This window comes from Microtus oregoni, unplaced genomic scaffold (genome assembly GCF_018167655.1).
Source record: "Microtus oregoni isolate MIOR12 unplaced genomic scaffold, Mior012 000003F_ref0000135, whole genome shotgun sequence".
Classification (NCBI taxonomy): domain Eukaryota; kingdom Metazoa; phylum Chordata; class Mammalia; order Rodentia; family Cricetidae; genus Microtus; species Microtus oregoni.
Window position 1 is genome coordinate 27,293,549 of NW_024543062.1, and position 18,668 is coordinate 27,312,216.

At 49.3% G+C, this 18,668-nt stretch overlaps 1 protein-coding gene across 1 annotated transcript in view; it reads right to left on the minus strand.

Moving 5' to 3' along the window:
- The window catches only part of Fbxw8 (F-box and WD repeat domain containing 8), a 99,332-nt gene that overhangs the window by 56,402 nt on the left and 24,262 nt on the right, over window positions 1-18,668 (minus strand). The window contains exons 3-5 of the mRNA XM_041648318.1: window positions 15,308-15,472; window positions 12,421-12,509; window positions 1,121-1,278 (exon numbers count right to left, since the gene is read on the minus strand). Of these exons, the coding sequence (XP_041504252.1) occupies window positions 1,121-1,278; window positions 12,421-12,509; window positions 15,308-15,472 (412 nt within the window). The remainder of the gene's footprint in view (window positions 1-1,120; window positions 1,279-12,420; window positions 12,510-15,307; window positions 15,473-18,668) is intronic.

Genomic DNA, 18,668 nt, shown 5'->3' on the forward strand with positions numbered 1-18,668 from the left:
AACTATGCATGGAAAAGCTTAATAAGGCCACAGAAGCAGCATGCTGGTGCTACTGCTGCTGCTGCTACCATTCTGAGGAAGCTAGAGTTGAAACTAGGGCCTCATGCATGGCAGGCAAGCACAATGCTGAGCCGCACCCGTCTTAACTTAGCAAATGTCCATTTGTAGTGTCTAATAACATTAACCAGAAGAATAAAGTACAAAGTTTTGCTCAATTTTTTTAAATCCTTATATTTGCTCTTTTTAGATCTGAATTTTTATCACTGAATATTAGACATTTATAAAACTCCCTAATGGCTACCATAGCTCCACCCCTCTGTGCCAAATGACACCACGCTGCCTGAAGATCTGCATGGCCCTGGTACGAACACTGAGTCCCAGAAATGTGCTACGGTACAACTTCCAGGCCAGGGTGTGTGTGTGGGGAGGGGGGGGGGCTCTTGGAGCTGCAGACTTTGACACAATGGACATCAGGACTGTGAGCTGTAGGCAGGCAGTGATCACTTCCATCAGCTAACAATGTTACATGTCCCATCATTTCCATAACAGTTCTATAAACCCACAGTTGCTCACACACACTCTCTCCAGGCTGGAGACAACACATCAAGGACCACGCTTGATGGGTGAGTGCCAGGTAAAGGCAGGCACTGATCGCCAGTTTTCTGCCCATCCATGTCAGATCACCCCTCTATCCTTATCTCTAGTCTTTTCAGCCTGAGCCGAGGATACAGGAAAAGGAGGCCAAGTATATTTAATATTTTAAACTAAACACACCATTTGCTTAAGATGGTCTGGCCAGCCTCATCATGCCTGGCACTGACATTCAGCTCCAGGGTTCCAGGATGAATTAAACACCAGTTTTAATGGGTACCATGTTCCAATGTCTACTAATGGACCAGGGTTATTGGCTAGCTTCTTCATATAGAGGCAGAAGGCAGTGCATGAACGTGCATGTGCTTGTGTTCCCAGGAAGAGGCGGGTGTGTGTGAATGTGTATATGCCTATGCAAAGGAGGCAGGAGCACGTGAACGTGTGTGCATGGAGGATATGGGAGCTGCTGCAGTTGATGAGGCTTTCTCCTGCACAGGGAGGCAGAGGGCTGGAGTACTGGGGTACTCACCATCCTCGTAAGCTGCAACTGCCAGCGAGCTGTTGATCCTCACAAAGGAGACATATGGCTGCATTCCAGGCTCCTCCTCTTCCGACTCAGATTCTAGGAAGGGGGCCACATAGTCCCAGGTGCGGGTGTCCCACACCCTCACGTCCCCTGACGTGTATCTGGAAGAGAAGAACATTCTTGGTTCCAAGGGAAATCTGGAGAGTACAGACAGCAGCACATGGGCGGGCTGGGAGGCTCCATTCCTGTAGTTGTCTGGATGGATGACTAGTGGGGAAGGAGTCAACTGACCACAAAAGGCTGTGAACTACCTTCAATCCCAGCACTCGAGAGGTAGAGGCAGGCAGAGCTCTGTGAGTTCAAAGTCAGCCTGTTCTACAGAGTGAGTTCCAGGATGACCAGATCTACACCACGAGACCCTGTCTCAAGAAGGAAGGGAGGTGGAGAGAAGGAATGAGCACTGCGATGGTGTCCCCCCTCCCACCCTCATCAACAGGCTGTCGCCTCCGCTCCTTCCACACTAGGAATCAAGGGAGAAACATGGACGCATGCTGGTGTCCTCATGAACTGTGCCTGCAGAGACACAAGAGCAGCTGGGACTGAAAACTATCAGCCCTGCAGCTAAGCTCTCTCACCTCCTCCAGGAGCAGAGCTAACTGGTAAGGGCCCCTGAGGACTTCTGCTCAGGCACTGCTGCCTTCCTGTCAAAGGCGCCTGTCCTGCCCACTACGAAAGCAAGGCACTAACTCTAGCCTGTGGCTTTGGTCACTTCCTGGATGACCTACTCAGTCATGAAGTCCCAGGATGATGGTGCAGCCAAATGATGCTACACTGCCTGTTACTGAGGTGTCCGCATTCCTCCTGCTGAATCCCTCCGTTGAAGAGGGCGGGGACTGAGGAGAAGCACCTGTGGGGGCCTCATGAGGAGCACAGGGATGCTAAGGAACAGTCTTCCTGAGGCCCCAACCACACAACATTGTAGAGTCAAAAAGCTTAATTCATCTCCAAAACCTAGGACACACGAGTGTCTGGGGTGGCTACAGAAGGCCAGTCTCAGGTCAGAGTCCCATGGTTATGTATTTACTGTGTGATGTGGGAGTGTCATATATCAATCTGTTGATTTCATTGGTTAAGTAATAAAGAAACTGCTTGGCCCTGATAGGCTAGAACATAGGTGGGTGGAGTAAACAGAACAGAATGCTGGGAGGAAGAGGAAGTGAACTCAGAGGCCATGCTCCCCTCTCCCGGGCAGATGCGATGAAGCAAGCCGCCAGGTCAGACGTGCTGAATCTTTCCCGGTAAGCGCACCTGGTGGTGCTACACAGATTATTAGAAATGGGCTAAATTAATATGTGAGAATTAGCCTAGAAGAGTCTAGATATAATGGGCCAAGCAGTGTTTAAAAGAATACAGTTTCCATGTAATTATTTCAGATAAAGCTAGCCATGTGGGAGCCAGGGTGGCCGGAACGCAGCCCCGCAGCTCCTACAACAACTGTGTGCATGTATGCTGGAGGAGGGGCACATGTTTGCCACAGCACATGTGAAAGTCAGAGGGAAACTTTGCCGAGCAGACTCTCTTTCTAGCATCATGTGGTTCCAAAACTGGACGTGCGAGGCCAGGCCTTTTAGGACAGTGCTTCACCCATGCGGCCACCTCAGCCCCCAGGGTGAGGTTTCTTAATGCGTTCACTGCGTGCCCTGACTCAGGAGGACTCCTCGAGCACACACTGCAGTGCTCCCCAGCTATTAGTCTACATGTGCACATGAGCTCACTCTGCAGGACCGGGTGCGGGCAGAGCTCTGCACGAGGAGCACACAGCAGGAGGCTCCCAACACTGACTGCTGCTGCTCCAACAATCATTACCCCCTACTGTCCATAACAGTGGCAGTGCATGACCAAAGCTGTACACTCATGTGCCCTGAACAACACAGCCACAGACTCCAGGCTCTTCAGGACGTGGTCTAGATGACCACTGTTGGTGAGGAGCCTACACACAACTGCACCCAGCTCAGCACCCTCAGTCTGACTTGGGTTGATCACTGGAATACAGCCAGTTTCAGCTACAGTCAGGAAGGCAAGCATGGGAGTCTAGACTGTGAGTCCACTCTTGAGGTTCAACTCAACAAAAGGAAGAACTCAGAAAAGCAAGATGAAGAGAAAGGCTCATGAGAAGAAAATAAGCACAGGATGTTCGTGCTCCCGGCAGCCCTGGCTAGACTTTCAGCACGTCCATGATCTTCACACTGTGTTCCTCCAGGAGTTCGTGCAGGTCCCTCTGCCCTCACTCAGCATTCCTGTCCATTGCTAAAAATTCTTTTCTGCAGCAAACTTCATGCTGATGCCCCCTTGGGGTACAGCGGGAGGAGCAGGGGATAGAGAGCAGGCTCTGAGGGATCAGGGCTCCAGCTCACCACCCTCTCCAGATAATTCTGAGACAAACAGCAAGGAACACCACAAGGAAAACATGCTTCACTCTGAGCCACACAGCAGTGAGCGAGCGGTGTGAGACATTACTGCTGTGTCCTCACTGGGGATAAGCAGAGGGCACAGCGAAGTCACTGCACTCACTCCATCCAGCAGCACACGGCTTCCCTCTCAGAGCTATCTCCACTCCCTCCAACACTTACACACCAGGGCCTCCCACTCATTCCAGGGGCCATCCTAGACTCCTTGCCAGCCCTGCCTGCAGCCAGCCTGCCTTGCTGTCTCAGCAGCTGTGTGCTATCACCAGTTGGCCTTGCCTCCTCACCTGGCCTGCATCTCTATCTCACACAAGCTAATGCTACCGAGAACTGGTGTCTGGAAAGGGCAGGTCACCAGCAGTGTGCTCACAGGTGGCAGCAGCTGTCCTTGCTCCCAGCCAGCAGCCTCCAGTACTAACGGGAGGTTAGAACACCCAGAACACAGACGACTCTCCTCAGACTTCTGCTCTCCTTCCAAGCACACTAGACTGTAGCTCTAGGAGAAAGCAGGCAAGCCCAGTTATTTGCATAAACAGGGAACTTTCCAAATAGCCACTTGAATTAACTGTTCTTCGCAGCCAAAGAAGTGTGCAAATCACAAGCATTTGCCCCTTTCACCGAGGAAGCAGATTTCCCATTTGAGCAGGCGCTGTAGGACCCATGCACAGGCTCTGAGAGCTAAGGGAGAAACCAACAACAGGTGGTGCTGCTGGAGCAGGCTGCAGGCAGGCATTTTCACCAATGGATAACACTAGCTAGGGCAGAGGGACCTGCACGAACTCCTAAGTGTGGTCTAAAGCGTGCTTAACTCACAATGGCCAGGGCAAGGGAAGACATGGGTATGGAGGTGGAAAAGGCTCCAGATGCTCCACTACGGCCTAATGACAATTACACTCAACCAATTAAGACCCCACTATGACGGTCGCACTGTCAGGAAGCCTCTGAACCTTGGCGTTGATGGCCGTAATTAGCGTGCACGGTACAACTAAAACATGAGCTGATGTACGGCACAGAAGAGTGGAGGCAACCTCATCAAAGCAAGTGGGGATTCACCCCAGATGCACATGGGCCAGGGACATGAAGAACCACCTGCTTTCCCAGTCATGCTATGCCTGGCGAGGTGGTGCTTACCTGTAAATGGAGGTGGTCAGAGACGTAACTGACTCCAATGCCAGGCTCCTCAGTACACCAGGGCAATCACCAATTTAAAATGATTACCATTAAAGAGCTTTTGCTAATGGATGCTTCTGCCAGCAGAAGATTTATTCAGAGCAAAAGGCCACAAGAAAGGGGGCTAGAGGAACTGGTCCTACCTTGCACGACCATTCATATCCCTCCCGTGTGACACTCTGCAGGGGAGGCTACATGTGCTCCCGGTGCCAGATCTTAGTCACTAGACACAAATGTGTCCTTGGCTCTTCCAAGCAACCTGGACAAGTGGAGGAGGGTTTGACAGAAGAGTGCTGAGGCAGAGTCAAGCGATCGTTTCCTCAGCCTGCTGCTAAGCCCATCAGGCACTTCACACCCCAAAACAACAGCTTTCAACAGACACCGCTCACAAGAACCAACCCCAGTTAAGTGAAGCACAGAGAATTTGTGGTTTGCATACTGTGCTCAGCTGGGCAGGACACAGCCCTCCCCCCTCCCTGCTCCACCAAACTCTCTCCATCAGTCTCACCACCCTATTTCATGGGAAGTCAGACACCAGCAACAGTGGGAACCGGAGCATGGGGCTGGGTTGACCCAAGAACACCTTCCATACCCTTGGCAAGCACATAACAAAGATCATCGAAGGCTGGGCGATGGTGGCGCACGCCTTTAATCCCAGCACTCGGGAGGCAGAGGCAGGCAGATCTCTGTGAGTTCGAGACCAGCCTGGTCTACAGAGCTAGTTCCAGGACAGGCTCCAAAGCCACAGAGAAACCCTGTCTCGAAAAACCAAAAAAAAAAAAAATATATATATATATATATATATATATATATATATATATATAAAACAAACAAACAAAGATCATCGAAATTTCTTCTGCCTTCACAGGACCCTGTTTTTGCCACTCTTAAATGAAATCCCAACTCTATTCTGATCAGGCCTCAGCAGCACATGGTTTCAAACACTTGAAGCCCTGTGCTAAGGACTCCAGGAAGGAAGACACACAAATGCTGTAGTGGATTACTAGTGACCAGTGTAGCCCAGGGGTACAGAGGGACACCCTCTCCCCACAGTCGAGCACTCCTAAGTGCTCACAATCCTCTGGACCAGCTGGAGTGGGCTTCCCAGGAGGAACCTGGCCTGGTCCTGGGCATGTCTGGAGTACTCTCCTTGGTGTCAGGTCCCTTTCTTCCCACTCCACTCCCCAGCATCTCCCATGCTGTCCCATAGCCACCAGCAGCTGTAGCCTTTGTTAGCCTGAGAACTGCTTCTGTGCACAGAGTGCTGTGAGCAGCCTACCCACGCTGACCGCGACCAGAATGCGGGATCTTCTGGCTTCAACCTGGGCGGTGGAAGTGGCTGAAGGCCAGTGAGGTGCAGCACCCACATACAGAGGCTATTTACACCCTCAGCACACACACAGAGGCTCTGAGAACTCTTCACTTGCTCCGTGCCTTCTGTAGTGATCAATAAAATCCAGGGTATTTACCGTTTTCTACAGAACATGACTGCTGTACTGCACAATTAACAAAATGAACTCGGCCCCACAGTGCAGCCACTCTGTGGAAATGCACCAGAGCCAACATCGAGGGGGCATAAGACGTAGCAATTGAAAACTAATGAACATCTTAATGGCCCTTGTGTGGTCCACACACTGCACACTTAGAACTGTTCTCCATACATCTTGGTTAATGACAATCAATAGAGTCAGAGTCGATGATGATTATGCAGAGTTATTGGAGCTGTGGCCCTTCCCATAATTCCCTGGAGAAGCAGAGATGGATAAATGCAGTCATGAGTTCATCAGTATTTATTAAGGACGTTCTGGAGCGCCTTCATTAAAGATGTAATGAATGCAAAGCTCCCCTGGTCGGGTATCAGCAGCTTACCTCAGACTTATTTACTAGAGGAGCACGCAGGCCTCGCAGCAGAAAATAAATAAATTTCAAAGTATTTTAAAAAAGCGGTCCCTGGTGGGTCATGACGGAGCCCCTTATGGGAAGCAGCCCAGAGCCATAAGCAGCCGCACAAAATCCATACGAGGCGAGGCTGAAAGGAAAACTGGCAGGAAAGGAGGCTGAAAAGGAGAAAGCTGGAAAGCACGTCCTGGTTAAGTGTGAGGACGGTGACAGAACATACGAGAACGTCACCCCAGGGTGGCACTCACAAACCCTGCTGTCCCAGGCAGCCCCTGAGGAGCATGCAGGGCTATCTGTTCTTTCTAACTTCTCGGCAGCAGAGCTGGCGCACCTGGGAACTTCAGAGCGCAGCCTCTCAGGGCTGCCACACATTCAGAGTGGAGGAAGATTTGGCTGAGAAAGTGGAGGGAAGATGCTGGTCAGTCCTGGACAACTGTGTTTAAACAGCATTCCTATATGACTCTCACTGTGAATGACCAAGGCCTGAGGCAGATGACACCAAGTGATGATTCAAACCTTATGAGCTTATGAGTCTAAAGAAACTCCAAGTCCAAAGAACAAAGACTGAGATCCCAGAGCCTGTGGACAGATGACAAGAAAAACTAGCACCAGGCCTGCAGTGGAGACACAGACAGGGCTCACCTGGCTGCGAGACAGCTGCAGTGTTTCTCAGCATCTGCTCCAGTGCGCTTGCCTCTGAGGATGGAGAGAGAACAGGCCAGCCCAGCACTTTCAGGTAAAGGAAGTTAACTTGTGCAGCACTAACTGATAGTTTTCCCTCCAACCCCACTACAGAGGGGAATCAAGGATGCACAGCTGTGGCTTTCCCCAGGAAAGGCAGGAACCATGCATGGTGACCATGGAAACCAGGGGAAACACCTGGGTAGACTGAAGCATCCCTTAGCATGTAAATGGGTGAATACTTTAAACATCTGGGAGATGCAGTCTTCTAGTCTGAGTAGAAAGTGAGCTAACTAATGGAAATGGGATGCCACAGACATGTGATCCCAAGCGAGTGGGAGGTACTACACACCACCATACACTCCTGGGCATGGATAAAAGCTTTTGGTGAGCTAATAGCTTAATGACGGCAGAGCTGGCATGGGACCTCAAAGGAGCCCAGGCTTAGCTCCCCGGACCCCCAGGCTCTGCCTGGGCTGCTCTTCTCTAGGTGGCTCTCCGGCAGTACACACAGCAAACACAACTTGGCCCCACACCTTGGGCTGGTGCAGTGAGCTTTCTGAGTCCATGATGCCATCTGTTTGCAAGTCTTAACTTCCGCAGGACCACCGGGGAGAAGAGAAGCCAAGCCCCAGAGAACAGGGAGACTATCGCAGCTCTCTGCCTCTATGAACTCTCCTCCACAAATCCATGCAGCATTCCTGATGCTCTTTTCTTTGTGATGGGAACTGAATCTAACACCTCGTGTTTTCCAAACATACTTCTCCTGAGCTACACGTTCAATTCCAACATACAATTTAAAGAACCTCCTAAAATTTTAAAAGTAGTCACCTACAAAATTAAAAGTTAAAAAACAGGCCACCCAGACATCTCCTGACGCACTGCCAACCAGCTCTGCAGATGAAATGTGACGCAGAAGGCAGGCTGGGGCCGCCCGGCCAGCACAGCAAGGGCCAGGGCACAGACATACAGGTGGACACTGAGTCTGGCAGGACAGGAAGGGATGTACTTAGAGTGAACTTGAACATGATTTTTTCCCTAAGAAGTGGAAAATTTTAACTGGAACAGAGATATCTGAAGCACTAGTCCTAGCAGAAGCAGGCTCAGCTAGCCCTCACATGCTCTGGGATGCTGGTCTCCCGGCTGAGTAACCTATGGAGATTCAGTAAGACAAGAGGAAAGGCCAGAGGGAGACTTCATTTGGGACTCCAGGACTTGCTCTCCATGTAACCTGGGTGGTGCTATGGGGCCAAAGATGTTTACCACACAACCCTGCCTTCTCAAGAAGGGTGCAGTCAACAGAATCAAACCGCAAGATGCTCAAGAGGTAACGGCTGGTAGATTATGAGCCAGAAAGCCACCAGAGGCCTGAGGACAGAGGTATTTCTGGCAGCATCCAGAAATAAGGAGATGTGCACAGGAGCAAGCGTGAGCTGTGGTTTGCGAACTTCAAATCACAAAGTCACACTGGGAAAACTGAGGGCTATGGAAGAGCTTTCAAAGTCTCTGAATCTGGAAGATAGAAAATTCCTTTCAGTCCACAGACTCACAGAAGGGATTCCACTTAGAAAACTATCAACACAGTGATAGCACAGAACCTGAACTGGACACGTCCACTTAGAAAACTATCAACACAGTGATAGCACAGAACCTGAACTGGACACGTGTTTACAAAGGACACCAAGCTTCTGCAGCAGCCTCTGCTTTATAATCTTAAAGACGATCTGCGGCACCAAAACAGAAACAAAACCATCTGCAGACCATCCACATGAAATGCTCTTAACGCTACCACATCGTGTGCCACACAACGGCCCATTCAGCAGCAGGCCACATACAACTGTATCCCTCAGAGAGTATGTAGCCTAGTGATATCACAGCCTTCTAATTTGTGTCCACATGTCCTATGTCATCCTCCAACACACTTCTCAGAACAATTAGGAAACCGAAAGCGACTTAATTTACTGTCTGCCATTGGGTGAATGAAGGGGAAAACTAGGAACTAGCTGGGGAATTTTGCATTAAGTCTAAGAAAGTAATGAAAAGTAACATAGAAAAACTCTGCAAGAAAAAAGTAATAATATACAATATAAGCTTTGACTATATTATATGAAAATAAGTGAAAACTAGCCTGGAAAACAACACACGTGGTCCAGCAAGTTACAGGTGCAGACTGCGGGGTCAGGAGACTCCAGCCACTCTCTAACACTTCTGCAAAAGTAACATGACTGCATTAGCATCTTGAACAAAATGATGCTGTGACAGGCTTCAGAGGAGATGGGAGGGTGGTGTGTGCACAGGGCAAGTGTCTGTCTAGGCTCTGAGTCTCTGCCACTTACACCCAAGAGTTCTGGAACAAGATCAGCGCTGAAGTCGCTTCCAAGCTTAAAACTCCATGGTTTTAAGTTGTGACAACTAAAAATCAAACAAACAAACAAAAAATCCCAAACATTTCTCTGCCTTCCCAGGGAAAATGGAGTATAATGGGAGGGGAGAGAGGCTATGTATGAAATGTTGGTGCTTATTCCATACAAAATCACATACAGCACTACTAACCACCCCAGGGTAAGAACCACACACCACCCCTGGGTAACAGTCTTAATCAAGAGTATTCAGGAACTCCTGGAACTCCTGGAAGGAGGCAGGGCTCAAATGGCCCATCAAAAATAGGGACTGGGGTTCTTGAGTGTGGTAGCACAGACCTTTAGTCCCAGCACTCAGGAGGCAGAGGCTGGTGGATCTCTGAGTTCAAGGCCAGCTTGGTCTACCAAAAGAGTTCCAGGACAGCCAGGGCTACACAGAAAAACCCTCTTTTGAAAAACAAAAGCACGGCTCTAAAGCTACAGAGAAACCCTGTCTCGAAAAAACAAAAACAAAACAAAACAAACCAACAACAACAAAAAAAAAAATAAAAATAAAAATAAAGCACGGGAAATGGGTTTTTTGCAGGATGCTCTGGAATTAGCAGCAGCAGTTGTAGAATCTTGAAATGTCTGAGGTTCACTGTTTGAGAGTGAAATGTGAACACCATGGTATATTCACTATAGCTCAGTTTTCACACAGATGTGGCAGGTGACTCAACAGACAGTGTGGCAAACACACAGTGCACTTGAGTTAGGAATCACCACAGACCACACAGGAGTCTGAATGTCAGGAAGGGACGATCAAGAACGTCTAAGACAGGAAAGGGGCAAGGGCAGTGGACAGAGAATGCCAAGGTGGGGAGGAGCAAGCCTGCATTTCAACCGCAGGAGTAGATTTCAGAGGCTAAAACATGGAGCACAACCTTTGGTCAGGTTCTACTTCTGCCAAACAAAGAGAAACAAGAAGAGTATGGAAATCAGCATGAGCAAAATCAGGAGAGGCGGTGCTGTCTCTTTAAGAGGCTCCTTGGAGATGCTGAACTGCAGAAAGCCTAGAGAATACAACATTGATTGGGAATGAGGTAACCACAAACACCACTGTCTCAAATGAAAAGGATTCAGGAGCTGACCCAGAAAACAAGCATCATAACCGCCAGATAAAATTTTAATGATAAACACAAGATGCTCTGCACACAGTAAGATCGCAGGGTCTCGGACGGAGCCATCAACTGCAGCTTCTCTCAGAGAGGAGGCGAGGAGGCTCTGTGACCCGCAGCTCAAGTTTCACACAATCGATCCCCAGAACACTGGTATGGCTGGGCCTTTGGTGGCCTATCTAGTGCTGAGCAGATCCCCAGGGAGAGGAAGGAGGGGGAGAGGGCAGCAGCTACCTTCAGACGCTGTCTTTCTGGGGGCTATACATTCAGAAGCTCTTAACTGGCCTTGAGGAAGGAGAGTCACCTATATCTCCAGTCTGCCAGGATTCTTAGTCCAGCTGCAGCATCACAACCTCCTTATGTGTTTAGGCAGAACCCAGAGCAATGTAACCCTGGCTGGTTACCACTGGTCCTCAGGCATGGGGCAAAGCTCTCTGCTGTCAAGGAGCTCAGAGAACCACACCTCACAATGAAGCTATAGGTCTGACTGCTCCTGACAGACAGACAGACAGGAAGCAGGTTACCCACTCAGATGTAAGAGCTGAGGGGTCGCTTAAGAAAGTGAGGCCAGTGAATAGAAGCTAAGGAGAGTTGGCCTTCCTGGCCAGATCATCTTTAAAACAGAAGGGCCAGTGAGATGGCTCAGTGGTTAAGGGCGTCTGCCACCAAACCTGACAAACTGAGTCCGACCCCTGGGACCCACACAGTAGCAGGAGAAACCAATCCTGTAAGTTGTCCTCTGTCCTGCACACAAGTACTGTGTGCACTCCCAAACACACATATAATACAAGTAAATAAATGAATAAAGTGTAATGAAAGAGAAACAATTTTTAATGTCAGGGCCTGCCATAAAATATTTCAATAATCTATTTGGAATTTCAATTCAAATGGTGCTTTAATTTTTTTAAAACATTTTATTTATTTGGGTGTGGTGTCATGGCACATACAGAGGTCAGACAACTTCTTGTTCCAGGGTCAGACTCAGGTATCATCAGGTTTGGTAGCAGCACTTTGACCGCCTGAGCCATTTGCTGGCCTTCACGCGGTGCTCACTGAGGAATGCTACTTAAGGAGAGAAAACGATGAAGGAAGCGCTGACTGTTGACTGTAGAAGTCCAAGGCTGGCTCTTAGTTCTGGTTTCCTCTAGGTAGGCAGGAGTCCTGCAGCAGTTCCCACAAAGCCAACTGACCCAGAAGAATGGGCTGCATTCCTGCTTTCTGGCACACAGGCTGAGATGGCAAAAGTATATATAGTTTACATTTTGAGACACTAGCTCAAGAGACATCGTAACCCTACAATACAGTTGATCTGATTGTACAATAAAAGGATGCATGTCCAGATCTCTGTGGTAACAGCCATGAAGAACTCCTCACAGTGGGTTCTGGAACAGCAGCCAAAGAAACTCAGAAGCTGATGTTAAATGTCCCAGCCAGGATACAACAAGGCCTGCAGAAGCTGCACTGATGGGAAGGAGGAACAGCGGCCACAGTACCCAAGTGGGGTACTTGGGCAGAGGGTACAAAGTGAAGACACAGAGTGAGCTGATGCGAAGGAACATGGCTTTGCTTACCCTGCGATGACGACACCATCATGAGAGCGCACATCACACAAAACGGCATCAGGAACGTGCTCCAGCTCACTCACGGCCCCTTTGCGATTCTGTGAGGAAAAGGGGGTGTGGTTTATACCAGTCTTGGGGTAGCCCCTTGTAAACAATTCTGTGAGGAAAAGGGGGTGTGGTTTATACTAGTCTTGGGGTGGCCCCTTGAAAACGTGCTCGGTCTCACACGTCACAACCGTCTTCAGTGGCACTGACCTCACACACGACACTGGGCATTCAGGAGGATAAAATGGCAACATGGTGAGCCATACCAGAGGCACTGCATGGAGCAGTGAATGAGGTGCTGGCCTGTCCCCAGAATGTCACCAGTAGGAAGAAGTATGTGCACACAGGTAAGTGTCCCGGCCTGAAGCAGTACATCAAGTACATTAAGCAGTTCAGCTTGCAGGAGAAAGCATTTAGTGGACATGTAAAAGAACTTCAGAATAAATGAAACGCTCACAGGGGACACAGACCAGAGAGGGCAGAAAAGATGCCATTCTGACTAAGAGTCTGACTTCTCTGGGAAATGGTCTTCGAAGAAAGGCCTAAGCCTGAACTTGGGGTGCTCCCTGGGAACATAAGTGGGGAGTGAGAGGGTGGAAGGAGGCAGGTCCCGGCTCTGGGCCCTCGTGTGACTTTTGGGTTATTTCCCATAATCGCTGAAACCATCTTTACATTGGTATACTGGCAGGTGCTGTTTGAGCTCACAAATGGAGAAGCTGCCTCCCATTCTAGATCCAAGCATGGTCCTGGCTCCCTTATTGGGGAGAGAGAACAGCACGCAGCTAGGACATTAAAAATCTCATCCTTCCTGGCATTTGCGAGGCAAAGGCCAGAAGGAAAGCTTTATGGAAACCCATTTCCAGCCAGCTCTGAGCTGCAGGTCCAGGTAGACATGCATTCACAGCTCATGCCTTAGGAGGAAGTCCTCAGAACTCTAGGGTCCTTTCTGGGGTTTTCAGACACTAACTTAGGAGTTACCATGCCACTGCCTGCCCTCTGAAATAAATCTCAGTTAGGTCAGAGTCACTGTACCTGTGACTTGGCCAGAGCCCTGAACACAGGCAGGCTCCATGGGGGCCATGTCAGACCATCCCTAGGGTCACAGGCCTGGGAGCAGTGTTTACTCTGAGCCACCCAGATGAGAATGGGGGCATGCAGAGGTTGCACACCTGCACAATGCCCTTTGCATGTGTCAGTGAAGGTTCTTCCTAAAACTGCACTAAGATGTCTACCTTGACATGTAGTCAACGATCTATCACTTAAATTTCACCCAAGAGGTCCTCACTGCTCAGAGTTCTGGGAGGTGACCTAGGATGCCAGGAGCCCCCCACGTGCTGCTGCCCATCTAACCAGATCATTTGATAGACAACTACATACAAAGCACACCTGATGGTTTTACACTTGCTGGAGAAAAACAGGGAACAGACATTGGGTAGCATCACATCTTCCTTGTGAACTGTGACCAATGCCAAAGGCTCCTTACTTCTACCACCTCTAGCCCAAATGAGGACACCCTGCCCTCCTCCCCTTTCCCCCACCCCACACCCACCCCAAAGCAGCAGCATAAGCAGAGCTGTTGTCTTCCCTTGGCTCTGAAATCTCTGAATTCAATGCCAGGGACAAGCTCACTCTCCTGGTTCCTGCCTCTCTGGACAGAAAGGTAGGAAAGCCCAGCTCCAAGCCTTCCTTCCTCTGCCGTCAGGAGGACTGCGGCCTCTGTGTCCAGGCCTTGCTTCATCTGAGCAGCTTTCTTACACAGATCATTCTACCCATCCATCAGAAGACCTAATTAGTAGCCTACTTCCTGCTACCTTCTGTGGATGCAGGTGCCATGGGGCCAGTGTCTTCATGCGCTAAGAAGACTGGCCTGGCCAACTCTCCAGTGATGACTAGTTCTTAACTAGGAGCAACTGGCCACCCAGGGAATACCTGGTAACACCTGGAGAGGAGACATCTTGTGTACCACAACAAGGGCAGAGTGCTATTGGCATCTAGTGGGGACCCTGGTGTATCGCTTGGCATCCTGAAAAGAGCTGGCCCAACATCACCAGTGCTGAAGCTGGCCATCTCAGAGGGGTAAGCACTGCTCACTGATGTCATGGAACCAGTGCACTGGTTATTAATCTGGTTACAAGGTGACTACAGACAGACCAGACATCACATAGGCAACATATCATCACCAGTCATGACAAGGCTTTCTTGCCTCAAAGTCTATCTGGATTAACCTTTAAGTGAGAGAAGGGCCCAGTTCTACCCCATCTCCAATGGGTGACTTCCCAGCTGCCTAGGTGGGAAGCAGCTTGGCCATGCACCCACCTCGCTGTGCTTCACCAAACCCTGGAACATGCTTCCTGACAGCTTGCTCTCCCAGAAATGCTTCTCTGCAAATGCTTAGCTTGATCTAGTATTTCTATAGAGCCTTGAAGTGATAAATGTCAGGGCAGCAAGCCAAGGGTTACGTGAGGCATGAGCAGACAGCACTCAGCACCACACCACCTCTCCAGCAGCAGCTCCACAGGGGCCTCCAAGGGTCTCTTGCCTGTGCATGGTGCTGCTGCTTTGTCAGCCCTCTGGGAGGCAAGGAAAGAGAAAGGAGCAGGGGGTTGACAGAAGATTTCAGTGACCCTAACCAGCCAGGAAAGGCAGTGTCAGACAGTCCACTTCAGCCCCCTTCCTGCACAGCAGGAAGAAGCTCTAGACTGTAAGGAAGATGCTGAAATCAATGATTGGAGGAGCTTGGGGTTGCTCAGCACACCCTGCTCCCTCCACTCTAGGAATGAGCCTCAGGCAGCAACTGCAGGCCTGCTGTCCACTGTCCCTGCCTCAGGGGATGCTGCTGGCCACTGCCTACCTTCCAGTTGGTTCTTAACATATGCTCCTTGGCAAGGCACTCTTGCAAGATGAGCTTCCAGCAGGAGTAGTCAGAGATGCTGCTCCGGGGAAGATGCCCCTCTTGCTGGCACAGCCGGTACCACAGCACCTCGTCTTCAGAAATCACCTTCCATGTCTTGCTCACCTAGAACATCACAAGTGACGCAAATGTCAAGATCTGCAATTAGAGAGGCCTTGCCATCCAAAATCAATCAACACCTATATTACAGCTCCAGGCTTATGGCAGCATAGAACGTCTCATTAACAAAACACACTGAGGTGGAAAAAATACAAGCAAATGTTTCCAGTTATATCTTTCAAGATTTCAAAACTGTTATACCACCATGTAACGTCACATTTTAAATGGTGTGATAAATTATCATCTAACAAATGAAAGAGACAAACAATGCACCAATACAAAAAATGCTAAAAGAACAAACTGAACACGGTAAGAACCATACAAGCACATGGAGCTTCTCAGGTGACTTTGTGGACAGATCTGCATGACCATCTTACAAAGTGGAGTCTGGTGGAAGGTTTTAATCTAACTAAATTTCTGAGGTATAAAATTCAAATTTATGCTGCATGGAGAACTCTTATACATACAGATTAAAACACAGTGTTAGCATTAATACAGCCCTCGCGCTGTTGGGCAGGACCCACAATATATGGTGGAGAAATGACTTACTTCTGGCACAAATCTCCAATCCCCACAGTACCAGGAGGAACCAACCGTTTTAACTCTCAGATGTTTGTTCTTTTCCAGCCCTCAGTAGGGGTGCGCCAGGCTTACCCCATCACAGGACCATGCACCAAGCATGAACTCTCGTGGGCAAATGAGAAACTGACCCCACAGAGCAACATCATTCATCTACAGCATACACTGGAGATGGAGGATGGAGGCCATGTTTGCCATCACCCTGAGACTGAAGTTCACTCCTGGTAAACAGAGAAGGCCAGCAGCTTACAAGAACCTACACTTGCTACCACTCCTTGGGACTACCAGACCTTGGAGGATGAGGGAAGAGAACATGACCGAGGGGACCAGCTGGGATGGCGGTGTGAAGATGTCTCAAAGTCTAATTGCCCCTCCGTGGTGGCAATTAGAGCACTACCAAAAATGAAGGCTGGGCTGGGCCATCGCTCAGTGGTCGAGTGCTTACCTAGCACATGGAGGCTCTAGGTCTGGCTAGTACTGTAAGCAGGAAAGGGAAAGGAGCTGAGGAGACGGGTTGGTGGGTCTGGTATTTGCTGCAGTGTAAGGACCTGAGTTTGGATCCTCAGGGCCAGGTAAAGCTGGAGGCAGTGCCCGTCTCTTGTGGGAAGGTGGGAGGACACCTGGATTCCAAGTGCCAGCACGTACACATACACAGTGGTGAATAAGAAACCCAGGGAGATGGCTCAGTAGTCACAGTGCTTGCTGTACAAGCCTGACAACTTGAGTTCGATTCCCCAGAACCCACATAAAGGTGAGAGAGAACTGGTTCTGAACTCCATACACATAGGCTGAGATATGAACATACCATACATACATGCACGCCAAAAATGCATGCCTTATATACATGAGTGCACCATGCCATACACACAAGAGCACTACACCATACACACATGCATCATACACACACGTGCACCACACAAACGTACCATATACTCATGCATCATACACACATGTGCACCATACAAACAAGCACTATACAACACAAGCACCATACAAACATGTGCACCATAAAAACATGTGCACACACACACCATACAAATACATCATATACACAATAATTAAGTTTAATAAAAAGAGAACAACTCTATCTCAAGGTGGAAGTTGAGGACCGACACCTCCATGTGTAAACTGTGGTTTACATGTACCCATACTTAGGCATGTGTCAGCAGAGTTTTTATTTTATTGACTGTTTCAGAAAGAGATGAAAAGCTTGAACCTTCTAAGGACCAGTACTCAATAAACAAACAAACAAACAAGTAAATAAATGTTAAAAAGGATAACGGCAGAGTGTGGTGGTGCATGCCTTTAATTCCAGCACTTAGGAAAGGTAGGCAATTATACGTGAGTTCAAAGTCAGCCTGGTCTACAAAGTGAGTTCCAGGCCAGCCAGAAGTACATAGTGAGACTCTACCTTTAAAAACAAACAAGGAAAAAAAGAGGTAACTTGTGTTACCTCTTCTTCCTTCAGCTCCTTGAAAACCGTCAGCCTCAGATTTATAACAACTACACAGCCAGCAGTAGTAGGGGTGGAGGCACAGGATGGAACAGGCAGGCTTTGAGCTTACCAAACCTAATTCCTAAAGAGCTGGCAGCGCTGACCTGCCTGGTGGATTGCTGGAAAGCACTCCGGATGATTTACCTGATCTGTTTTACCTGCAGGGCAGCTATTCCAAACAGTGAGGGTTAAATGAGCCTAACATTGCTGGCCCAGCATGGTGGCTCACACCTGTACTCCCAGCACTCAGGAAGCTAAGGCAAAGTAAGGCAGAGGGGCTGGTGAGATCAAGGCTAGCCTGGGCTACAGTGAGTTGTTGTCCAGCCAGAAGTACATCACAAGCCACTATCTTGAGGAAAGAGCAGTTGTTTTAACACTGCAGTACTGGAGAAGGCTCTGAGAGTGGGACTGACAAGATGCTGATCAAACAGTTCAAGAGGAAAAATAGGAATGAGTGCCCCCAAGATCTTTGAAAACCCTGGCATTTCTGGGAGTCTAGCATGCTGCAAACAGGGGTTTTGCTGGGCACTTGAGGCAGGGGCAATAAGAAAGCCCTGACTTCTAGATTCCAGTTGGCCGTGAAACTCTGCACAAGCATGAAGCTACCAAGGCTAAGGCAGAGCTGTAACCAACACACAATGGGCCCTCAGCAGAGGCTGAAGGGCCACTGCCGCTATTCAGTCACTAGCTAAGGAGACTTCAGGGGCCACAGTGACACCTAAACCTTCCAGAGGCAGGAGTGGCTAGTTCAAATGTGGGCGTTTAGGCAGAAGCTCAGCCACAGAGCCACAGCAGTCACCCGAAATGCCCATTGTAAACAAAACAGAATCAAGTAAGACACATATAAGCAAATATGAAAGGAGACCCTAGCACAGGGCAAAACAGCAGCTGTAAGACTCGATGAGGGCCGGGCTCAGGAAGAAGATTCCTAGTCAGGGTGCACAGGAGGAGCTGTGAGGGGAGCTAACTGCAGCAAGCATTCACTAGAGGGCTCACTGGCCAATCTGAGCCGGCAGAAAATCAGTCCCTCAGGTGAGATCATCCACTCTACAGAACAAAGCCTCTGAAACCTGTGTGTGCCAACAACCAAGTGCATAAAGTGCAGAGGCTGGAAGACATATGAGGAAC